At 36.8% G+C, this 12,466-nt stretch overlaps 1 protein-coding gene across 4 annotated transcripts in view; it reads right to left on the bottom strand.

Moving 5' to 3' along the window:
• AP3S1 (adaptor related protein complex 3 subunit sigma 1) overlaps positions 1 to 12,466 on the bottom strand; it is a 31,976-nt gene that overhangs the window by 14,924 nt on the left and 4,586 nt on the right. For 3 of the 4 annotated variants that reach the window (XM_018086035.3, XM_018086037.3, XM_018086036.2), the window contains 2 exons: positions 11,693 to 11,804; positions 3,636 to 3,707 (listed from right to left, as the gene is read on the bottom strand). In XM_018086035.3, coding sequence (XP_017941524.1) covers positions 3,636 to 3,707; positions 11,693 to 11,804 — 184 coding nt within the window. The remainder of the gene's footprint in view (positions 1 to 3,635; positions 3,708 to 11,692; positions 11,805 to 12,466) is intronic. The other variant, XM_018086038.3, reaches the window with a different exon arrangement.

Raw genomic sequence — 12,466 nt, 5'->3', positions numbered from 1 at the left:
ACACAATTAGCAAATACACATCACTTTCTTTTTTATAATTGAAAAAAATCACTAATTATTTTCCTAAACAAAAAAATCTGAACTAAAAAAGCATTAAGTGACAATGAAGTGCAAAATACACTTCAACAGTCTATTCCAAACAGTGTTTAAGTGAAAAATTGAGAGCACAGAGAATAGACCTCATACTACAAAAGATATCTGACAGTTGAGAACATCAACTTTTCAAAATCTGAAATTGCTCTTTTGTAATAAAAATTTTGAGGTGTTTTTACAAAAATCAAGAGAACTTCCTATTTGTGTTGCACGTATTCTCTAAAACCATAAACACATATTCTAGCAAACAGGGGGAAGGAATGCATCAAGAAAAAACTCTCCAGGAAAATTTAGCAAACACATTTTCTTGTCTTCAAGCAATTTGATTCACTGGGTTCACTGTTCTGGTCAGATAATAAACTCTTGGAAGAGATCACGATACTCCCAGGGATATTTCAATAGATGCCAAAAAACTTGTGGAAAAATAAAAGTATTTCCTTACATCCCTAACTGAATGTATTCTATTATTTTAGTTGTAAAATATTTTTAGAATAGCTTTCTATGATGCCTTTTCCATTAGAATGCATTGCACTCCTGGACTCAGTGTAGGAATCAGTACAGGACTGAAATAAATGTCCTCCTCCCCTTCTGGAAAACGCCTTGCTCCAGCTATGGCAAGTTGGTTTGTTTCCTTGTAATAAAGATGATTTTTAAAGACAATCCAAATTGTTTCTATGTACAAACTACTCTCCCCAACACCCCAAATCCTCCTCTGCTATAGCACATTAGAAACACTATCTCATTCCCACCTATATTCCCCTCTTCAGATGAACTTCTAGTACTATACCAGTATTCCTTGCATAAGCATCTCTCTTGACCCCAGTTTACTACAAGCCATCACTGGATCCTGTACAATGATAAAGGTCTGATGAAGGTAAATGTTTTCTTATAGAAATACCAAATAAAACGCTACTAGAGAGGCAACAGCTGTTGAGACTACATAGTTTAACTCTTTCACGTCACATCATTTTTTTACAGGAAAGGTACTCCTTGGTGTTTAGGCAGCTCTAGCAAGAGAACTGCAAGAAAGCCACCTTCTACAGCTCCATCAAGAACTGAAAACACAGAAAAATTCTTAGCCAAATCAGCTAGCCAATCCTCACTTTTCTCAACACCAGACCACTCAAAACACAAAGATTTGAAAGGTTTCACCCCAAAAAGCTCCCACATTACTCCATTACAAGTAAGATTCTGTCTAGACCAAACATGCAGCAGCATTTGCTGTTTCCCCCCTTTGCACACTTGCAATACATTAACACTAGGTCACAAATATCTGACGAGAGAAAGTTAATGTGTCGTAACTCAGAAGGCTCAATGCATTTTGCTTCTTGACTGCTTAAGCAGTTTAAAGAAAATTTAATACTATAATTTCATTCTCACACATACATCTTCCTGTTTTGTTCTCAGACCTACAAGAACACTGATGAACTTAAACTAGAGGAAAAAAAAGAAAGCATAGAGACAACATCAGATTAGTTACAACTGTACAACTAATGCTACTGTAGAGCTGGTAGCAGCCTTGCCTTACAACAGATGTTCAGCTCCCTTTATTTTTCACTGTATTCAGTACAGTATTCTTTTGTTGATCTATGATCAAGTAAAAAAATCACTGCCCTGGTTAACGTGATGCTCAAAATTTTTTTAACTCAAGGTTTCAGTGATCCTTTATTGTGGAATTGGATTACTTTGACTAAAATATCTAACTATTATTTAGGGTTCGCATTTTTCTCAGAGTTTGAAAATTCTAGTCTAAACATTTAATAGGATTCTCAGGCAGATTTTTAGATTTTAGTAAATAAAATTTTTAGTAAAATGAAACCATTAAAATTCTTCCATTTGACAAATAAATTTCAAGAAGGAAATACCATCTCACACCCAACAGAAAGTAAAGTATTCTTCAAGAAATGTAATATTTTGAAGCACCTAAGTTCTCTATGTTTCTTCTCTAAAATGTAAAATATTACTGTGTTAAGAAATAATCCTGAATGAAATATGTTACAAAGCAACAGTTTGGAGTACATATCAACCAAAGTATCCTTCAGCTAAAGACCAAACTCTTCCCCACAAAACAACTACAGTATTTTTGTTCTTTAAGCTCCAAGGCTCACATATATAAGCCACTAATAAATTGTTTTGTATTTTAATTTGCTATTTTGGAAATATCCAATATGTTCCAGTCAGACTAGAAATCCTAATGACTTTTCATTAGCGATGTATCAGTTCAAAGAGTAACTGAAGGTCACATGCATTTCTCTATCTGGTCAAGGTACAAGTGTTTCTTCCAAAAGGAGTTTCTGATTTTGAAACAAACTGAGTCAGTTTGAAATGGCCATTTCAGACATTTGATTTGGTACAATTTTTATTCTACTTTTTCTATCTTAATTTTCATTGACATCTTTTGCTGTTGATGCAAAAAGATGTTCACAGATGGGGAAAGGTGAATGCGCTGAAAGCAATGGCAGGTACAAAATGCAACTGAAGGAATAAATACTATATATTCCATTCTCAGCATTTTAGATATTACACCAAGAGATGTCAAAGTCCTTTTAAATGAAAGATTACTATAGTAACAGCATTTCTCAAAACTAGATTAATAAATAAAACATTCCTTATAGATGGGAACATTCAAATAAGATTTTTTCAAATATTTAGAAACAAAGACATAAAGTCTGTTTGAGATTTGGAACAGAAAGATCCACACAGCATTTAAGCTACATAATCATAGCATATGAAAGGCAAGCAACAACCTTAACTGGAAAACCTGTAATAACTTCAGTTCTGCATTATGCAATACCTAACCATAAACAAAATAGAATACATTATTTCTTGAAACTAATCCTACTCCGAGAATATTCAGATGTCTTGGATTTTACAACTTAATGTGCAATATTATTATGCAAATCTCCCACATTATTTTATTGTTCCTCAGAAAGACATGTTCCACTGGTTCCACTGCAGCTTTCAAACAATAAAAATAATATTTTAACAGAAATGGTCTAGATTTCACTGATAAATAAATCACAGAATCGTTAAGGTTGGAAAAGATCTCCAAGACCATTGAGTCCAACCTTTGATAGACCACTACCATGTCAAATAACCACAGCATGAAGAACCACATCCAGTCATTTCATGAACACCTCCAGGCATGGTGATTGCACCACTTCCCCAGGCAGCCCATTCCAATGCTTGACTACCCTTTCAGTGAAGAAATTCTTCCTCATCTCCAGCCTACACCTCTCCTGCAACAGCTTGAAGCCATTTCCTCTTGTCCTGTCACTTGCTGCCTGGGAGAAGAGGCTGAGCCCCACCTTGCTACAAGCTCCTTTCAGGTAGTAGTAAACAGCAATGAGGTCCCCCCAAGCCTCCTTTTCTCCAGGCTAAACCTCACCTTCCTCAGTTGTTCCTCATAAAACTTACTCTCTAGACACTTCACCAGCTTCATTGAGACCTCAGGAAAGTAGAATCACTGCAGTTTCATACCAAATATCAGCTGAACCAAATGTGTTACTTGACAAAAATATTACAGAAGGTCATCACAGTACCTTGTCTACATGGAAAATTAAATCCAGTTCACAGACATTTTCAAAACATTTGTCTAGTGTTTCCACAAATACCTGCAAAGAAAAAAAAAAAGCCAGAGGTCAAGCTTTAACAAAAATTCAATAATTTCATTAAGTGTGAGGTTTGAGAAAAGCAAGTACAGAAATTAAACAAAGGTCAGATTTTAAGGCATTAAAAGCATCTACAGAAATTATGTGGTTAACAATATTATGTCAACAGGATGTTATCTATGTAGAGGTCACAAATGTACACACAAGCCAGTTTATGTTAATACTTTGCTAAAACTCATCCAGTTTTAAAAAAGTTACATCTTGAAAAAACAGTAACATCACCTATTCTACAATTTTCTCAGCTGTGATTCAAAGCATCCCTTCCCTTTTCATTAGAACCCAACTATTAAGCAAAAAAAAAAATAAAAAAAATCAGCTTTTCTATTACTGTTACTATTTTTAGCAATTACTACCTTGCAGGCATCTCCCAGTTAACCAGACTACTGCTAACTTTTGCTACACAGGCATGTGCAATGCAAACTGTCAGCATCATGCAAGTTTGTCAACATTACTGCTTCCAGCAGTACAGTAGCTTTCACTTGACTCAGACTCATTGAATTCAGGGTGGACCAAGGAAAAAGGCAGCTGTCTTAATGTCACACCTGCTGATCCTGTCAGGCACAAATTTCAAAAAGTCTAGCAGTTTATAACCCCTCCCTGAATCTATAATATAAGAGGACAAAGCAGAAAAATCAGAGCAGCTGCTGAACTCCAGCCACTGATGTTCCCTGCCAGATATGGACTGTACACTACCTTGCTGTACACTAACAGGTTCTCTGGTACTCACGTTTGCCTGTTTTGACACCAAGAGCACCACAGTATCCAATTAGGCCAGATAATGAAATGATGATTGTATATGCATTTCTTAAGCTCTGGAATGCCAATCACCGTGTGCTTGTGGTGAGTGCTGACAAAGACTCCAGTCTTAGACAGGTATAAGCACAGTTCCCTTTATGCATGGGATAACTCCTACAGACATAGATGTGTTAACCCTTTTTAAGTTTGAGTTTGAGGGCTTAGGGCCTTCAAAGTTAAAAAGAATTCCTGAAAGAATTTACTGACCATTTATTAATGACAAATAGATAAGTTGCAGCTTGTTGGAGATTTTAACCTCAGTTTTATATGTTTCAGAACCATTTTCTCAAAATAAGCATTTAATATTATTCATTAAGCTGTCACTGTATGCAAGTTTTTTTTCAATTCTAAACCCAAACCCTAAAGCAGCAGTATGGAGGATAAACACCTAATTTTGATTCGTTATTCAACATAATTTATTAATCCCATCTTAGTATTTGAGATGAACCAGATTTCAAACTGCCTAGGCCCAGAGAAATAGGAATGAGAAGCCATGTTCTGACACAGATCACAAATTCATTTAGGTTGGAAACAATCTCTAAGATAAATTAGTCAAACAGTTAATCCAGCACTGCCAAATACAGTTCTAAACCATGTCCCTAAGCACCACCTCTAAATGTTTTCTGAACACTTCCGGTAATGGTGACTCCATCACTTCCCTGAGCAGCCCATTTCCATGCCTGACCACCCCTTCAGGGAAGAAATTTTTCCTAATAGCCAACCTAAACCTCCCCTGGCACTATTTGAGGCTGTTTCCTCTTGTCCTATCACTTCTTCCTTGGGAGAAGAAACAGACCTCTCTGTTTCATGTTTCATGTAGTTCTAGAGTAATAAGATCTCCCCAATCCTCTTTTTTTCCATGCTAAACACACCCAGCTCCCTCAGCAACTCCTCATAAGACTTGAAGTCCAGACCCTTTGTCATCTCCATTGCCTTTCTGTGGACTTGCTCCAGCACTTCAATGCTCACCTTGTAGTGAGAGGCCAAAGCTGAACACAAGATTCCAAGGTGTGGGCTCACCAGTGCCAAGTACAGGGGGACGATCTCTGGCCACACTATTGCTGACCCAAGCCAGCCTTTGGCCTTCTTGGTTACCTGGGCACACTGCTGATTCATGGTCAGCTGCTGTTGGCCAGCACTCCCTGGTCCTTTTCTGCCAGGCAGCTTTCTAGCCACTCTTCCCCCAGTCTGTGGTGCTGCAGGGGAATGCTGTGGTCCAAAGGCAGGATCCAGCACTTGATCTTGGCCCATCAATCCAGCCAGTCCAGACCCCTCTGCAGAGCCTTCCTACCCTCCAGCAGATCAACATTCCCAACCAACTCAGGGTCACGTGCAAACTGGCTGAGTGAGCACTCGATCCCCTCGTCCAGATCACTGAGCCCTGGGGAACACTACCTGTGACTAGATGCCAGTAGGACGTAACTCCATTCAACACCATTCTTTGTGGATAAAGGCCTGTTTCTACAGACATGTATTTATGTCTACAGACCCAGTGAAACGGGTTTACTTGACATAAGCCATTCCCAGTTGTCTACCTGGCATATCCATAAAGATTACTTTTACATCTGAATCCCTGACTCTCAGATCCTGCTTATACTGTAAAAGAGAAGAGGATCACACCCTGCTGTTAATATTACTGCTATTATCAATGTCCATTTTAAAGTCAAAGTACACGCATTTAGAAAAAGGACTATTATTTAATATCAAAATAAAAATCTGTAATTTAAAACTAGGAACATGGAGCATATTCAGAAGCAGACTCAAGACAATAAGGTTTGCTGACAAGTTAACTAAGTAAATGAGTACACTTCTGTTAAATTATACTGAAGCTAAGCAAAGTGGATTTTTTTCTTAAAGAATTTGTTAATTTGTTGTGGTAATAACAATCTTCAATAACGAAGGGATGTGAGGAAAGAGAAAAACTTATATGTTAAGCAGAACAACTACATATTTGACAACCATGTGCAGCAAGACAAATGAGCAAAGATGTTCTCTTACTTTCCTTGTACCTTAGGAGACTGCAATTACAAGGACAGTGCTGTTTGATATTAGCTGCAAGAAGAAGTATGGAAACAGAGTGTAAATTAAATGCTTCCTCCAGTGGTTTTAGTTACAAGAGCTACCAGCTTGACACTATTTTTGAAAGAAAATATTCCTCATATATATCCCCATGAATTCACATACTCTGACTTCAACATCTGTCTAGCTCCTTGGAAAACAAAGGAACATATTAAAAACAAAAACAACTCAGAACTCCTAAAAAAAGCTCCCCACAGATACCTGTATTTAGTAGCAGCATGCATGCTCACGCATCCAACATCACAAAAGTTTTATTTTTGTGACCTTCTTCCAGTAACTAGGGCTTCTATAACAACACTTGATTCATAGTTACAATGGCTACTTTTAAACCTTTACCTATTACATAGCAACACCATCTCATACTGAACGAACTCTCAGATCTCTGCTTGCAACGCATGACCAGCAATGCACAACACTTTTTAATCTAAGCGAGGAAATCAGCTGGCACTGAGTATTCTTCAGAAAGATTTTTCACTGGCTAGGGATTTCCCATGGAAACTTTGGAAACTCTCTCAATCTTCCATTCAAAACAGAGAGTTCAGAGTAATGCCAGCAGTGATAACATTTACATCTGTTATGAATAACTGGTCTTTTAAAGTGTTAGTCTGTAAGGTAAAACAGATTTTTTTACACTAACATCCTTGGCCTATTTTAAGATGCCTTCAGTTATCAAGATGGTAAATAAAATTAGAGCCACTTTCATCATAATTTTAGTTGAGTCAAATGAATCGCATGCTATGGCAAGCAGTGATAGAATTTCAGTACTTTAGTAATCACTTCAGATGCTGCAGACTTGTAGATCAATAATCAAAAGAGAAAACATATTCTGGGACACACGTACCTTCCACACACATCAGTTCAGATGCACCTTGTAATGTTATTGGAAGGGTAACATAAATAAATGAGTCAAATAGGAAAATAAGGATGCACAGACAATGAACTACTAGCTCCCCCTTGTGCTTCATTTTTGAAACTATAATCTTTTACAGTTCAAAGAAAAACTCATGCATCTCCATGTAAGTAAACAGAAAAAAAAGGGAAGGGAAAAAAAAAAAAAGAAAAACCCTACACCAACAAAACACCGAATCGTTATTGGATATATACAAGCCAGGAGCGCTCTCTATTTGGCAATATGTCAAAACATAAAACACCACCTTTACAATAAAGGGCTTGTTTTTATAAGTAACACAACAAAGGAAGAAAAAATACATTAATATTGGGAAGATAAAGCTAGCAGAAAAATCAGAAAATCCAATCAATTAAATGTATCTGGGAATAGGAAATATCAAATATCAAAAGCAAGTACAAAGGATGAACTGAAAACAACAGGGGTGAATCATATCAAGATTATCCCCTCCTTCTTCCTTAGCTAAACAGCAATGGCAAATTTGAGGACAGAATTAATCCAATCTGCCCATGATGAGTTCTCATCCCAGTCATATGCCTCTCCTTTTTTTAATTTAACTAGCACAAAAAGCAGCATATCTGGGCAGGATGCTTTGTCTTTAAGACATCTTACATGAATTACACTTCATGCATCTTACTGAACAACATTATTGTGCAAGACTCTACAGAAATTTTCACGGAAGACTGATCTCACAGACACTGCTGTTTGTCTTCATAGCCTCATGTCTTCAAAGTACAGCAACAGGCCAAGACACTCAGAAATTCTTAGAGCTGACATAAGTTTTTGGGTCCATAAGATAGTTAGGTAAATGTAATGTAAAAATGTAATAGTAAATGTCCCTCAGTTTTTCCTCATGGCAGTCTACAGCTAGTTATATTTTCTTATGTATTTTATTTCCATGCACTAAAACCTTATACTTCACAGGCTAACACAAAAGAGTCTGAAATAGCTACAACTCATGACATAATTTACACTGACTCCAAAAGACTGCAAAACAAGCATAGCAGAGATGTTGACCTATCTCCCAAACCAACAAAGCAAAAAACAATAAAAAGAAAATTCTGTTTATATTAAAAAAAAACAAAGTAAATGGACAAAAAATAACAACATGAATTTGCCTTATGTGTTCAAACACAGATATACAAGTTGAACACAGTATCAAATCTGAGGCAGTCTATGATTTGTAAGGCATACAGCATATTCATTAAGCCCAAGTCAAGATGACTTAACCGTGAAACAGCTCTGACCTAATGGTGATACAACTGGCCTTCACAGAAGTATCTTAAGTATTACAACTTTATTGAATATTGAAATTATATGAAAATTACAACTTCATGATGAAAAGAGCTGCAGACTGTCATATGCAGCCTAATCTACTATGGATTTATTCTGTTTACAAGACAGAAAACTCTTAAGTGCTATACTGATTTCTAGGTTCATATCACCAGTTTATTTTCCATCACAAACTGGTCCTCTCCATATCTACTTATTTAAACAATTCATTATATGTATGATTCATAAAAAAGTCCAGATGTGTTACCTGTGTTGTCTCTGAACTAAAATAAACAAAGATGTCCCAACAAAAAACAAACAAAGCTTATTTGCTTGAGTGGATGTGGATGTGTATATACTGCCAGTCTGCATTGTACATGGGGTTGAGATGGAATAATAAACTTTCTGAGGGCACTTTTCCAGTGTAAGATACATTTAATTCTGATTGCTATTGCTAAGAGGATTAAACAGATACTTCTTGTGAGCCAGACTGAAAATTGAAAACGTTTAACTAATCTCTGTATACTTTACCCTAAAATCGAATGGTTGAATTACCATGATTTAGGAACACTGAACAGCTACAGGTACTGTGGTGAGACTGTATGATTTATAAACAAAATCATGCAGGTTAGAAAAATAAAGTATTTATACAAATAGAAACAGCATTTTTCTTATTTCATCCTGTAGGCAATTATACTGGCATGTAATTAAACACTGGGGCATTTATGGAAAAAATGTGAAATACAAAGACTACAAGATTAAAATCTATCAAAATATTTTTGGCACAATAAGTAATACAGTTTAGAGAAAAGTTTAAATTCTCCCTTATTCAGACGGTTTGAGGGCCATGCAACTATAGGTAGCAGTAAGTGCAAGCAATATGTTTCAACACCTAAAAGTACAATTTAGGTTACTCTGTGTATATATGAACATGCCTCTTCCAAGAAAGAAGACACATTGTTCAACTCTGTACGACAAACTGCTGGGAACAGGTACCGCCACTGAGTACCTTACTTGGTAATTTTGCACTGTTCAGACATTGCAGAATGACCAAAGACGGTATAAGAATCCAGAAAAAGTTTCCTTCCCCCCTACCCACACAGGCACCCTTCTGGATCTATTGTCCAAAAGAACAACACTGGAAAGCTGTTCTGAACACTAATAGGTGACTGTGAGAAGCTATTCAGCTCCAAAAAAGGTCTGCAGAGGAAACTGTGTTAGCCTTTGAGGCTAACAGTAAAATTATCAATAGATACATGCCCATGTCCCAGAATATCACAGATTTTACTAATGTAATAAATCTATTCTCTTGATGTGCAAGCTTTTGAAAGGTTTAACAGTAAGTGAACCATACACACATATAACTGAGACCCATTTATGTAATGACATACATCACTTCATGCTGTGAAACTATTTTTTGCCACATCTGAGTACACTAACGATGATCACTGAAATTGTTTACACGCAAGTTTTAAGCTGAAAAATTGCTGGTTTAGTCAGAGCTCTCTTGACCTGAGAGTGTTCGTATTACCAGACACAATTTTTCTTACTGATACAGACATATTTAGCAGTTTAAATCATATATGAGAGCTTTGCAGAAGACATTGTATTTGAGGAGTTAGTGATGTTGAACAGCCATGTCTGCTCTACTGGGCCTGTATTTTATTAATGTAATCTATAATATATAATGTCCTTCAGAATGATAAACTGTAGCGGATCAAAGAGTGGCATGTATTGATCCTGACCAAGAAACTGTTGCATATTTAGGAGTTAGTGACACACATAACACAACATAAATAGGCACAGGTCTGTCCTGTGCTACACAAATTCCTTGGCTAAGGAATAAACTCAGCCAGTTCACTGTGACAGAGGAGCCTGCAGGCAGCTCCCACTTGGTACCAGTGATCGTGACACTTCAGTGGCCTTGCCTGTACCTCAAAGTGCAGCAATAAGTTCTCCTGAGAAAATCCTTTAGGAAGAGTTATTTTCCTGGGAGAAAATTATATAATTGCTCAAAGGCCCAAAAAAGGAAGAGCTTCTCTCCATGCACAGGATCTGCTCGGCAAAGCACACCATTGGAAAATCCACCTGGGCTCCGCTGTGTGCTACCTGAGCACAGAATCCCCAGCATCTGAAGGGGTGTAAGATTTACTATCTACATTCATCTTATTCTGTTCTATTAAGCAGTTATTAAGCCATCTGTATCATTGAGCCTTTCTTAGTGAGATACAGAAAGAACCTGTATAAGCCCTCTTTTCCTGACCAACCCCCACTACCCACTTCAAGCCCCCAGTGCAGAACACACACCTAGGGGATCATTTGCACTCTCTTTCCAAGGTGTATCCGCAAAAACCTCATAAGCCACAAGGAAAGTTTCATCCAAAGACGTTTTGGATGTGTTTATCCATTATACATTTGTACTGAATATTTATCTACCTATTTATCTGTCTGTGCGTGTGTGTGTCTCTGACTGTGTATATATAAACACATAAACATATGGGGCTTTATGTATCAAGGTTCTCATAGTCTACACTTGTCTAGCAAATGTTTGATCTGCACCATTTTTACCTGTAGCCAAAACAAGGCCTTGAAAAGCTAAGGTAATAAATAGCTCCTGATTGTGTTCAGCAGGTTCCAAAGTTTTCTTACTTTCTCATCAGCCTGGAAAACACCTTTTTCAACGCCCGGAAATCTGCAAATAATCTAAAAGTAATACTCAGCACTTCAGGTATGGTTTAAGTGTGAAAGTGACCTTCACTTCCAAATATTACAAAAAAAGGCATGGCTAAATATTTAAGTTCTAAGGTACTTCAAAGCTGAATTCCACCTACTAAGAAAAAAAAAACCAAAACCACAAAGCAGCAAAAAACCTTACTTGTATGAGGTCTAAAATACCCAGCTCACTTTCTGAAGAATCCACACAGAAGACAAAGTACAAGGTGGCATAGTGTCGATAAATTAGTTTGTTATCAGATCCACCTATTAATCTAAACAGGAAAGAAAAAAGGAAAGCTGAGTTAGCATCTCAGGATAAGCTGGGCAAATCCTCACAGTTATTTCAGTTAACAGAAGTCCTATTGTTAAAGCCTGGACCATTCCCAAGTCCAACTACATCACAACTACTTTTATTTTGTGATATAATTCCAAACAACAGTTACATTTACCACACAAACACAGTTATTGTTACCCATATGGATAACATAAATATAAGAACCTTTTTATTAAAATCAATTCATGCAGATCATAAACAAGTATTAAATGGACTTCCATTCCACACTAGCAGGCACTGTCCAATGATTAATCTGCTTTACAGATTAACAGACTGTATGCCTATGAATCCTTCCCTACCCTTCTCAGAGGAGCATCAACAGAAAAAGAAGACTATAATGGAGATTGGCATTTGGATTACAGAAAAAGCCTTAAACTGGGTTTATGATTGACTTAATAACCAAGAACATGTAACACTTGTGCTATAAAATGTTTCGTAAGAAATAAGACTGTACTACAACCAATATTTTATGATGCAATGTTACAGCCACAGAAACAATTATGTTTTTATGGACTCACTAACTGTCAAGTCACTGAACAAGAAGAGGTCTTAAGAGGTATGTTCTTCCACTCCTCTGCTACAGCCTTTCCAAAAAAGGCA

This window comes from Manacus vitellinus, unplaced genomic scaffold (genome assembly GCF_001715985.3).
Source record: "Manacus vitellinus isolate BGI_N305 unplaced genomic scaffold, ASM171598v3 scaffold_9_pilon, whole genome shotgun sequence".
Lineage (NCBI taxonomy): Eukaryota > Metazoa > Chordata > Aves > Passeriformes > Pipridae > Manacus > Manacus vitellinus.
The sequence above is the reverse complement of the archived record's forward strand: the minus strand, read 5'-3'. Positions and strand labels throughout refer to the sequence as shown.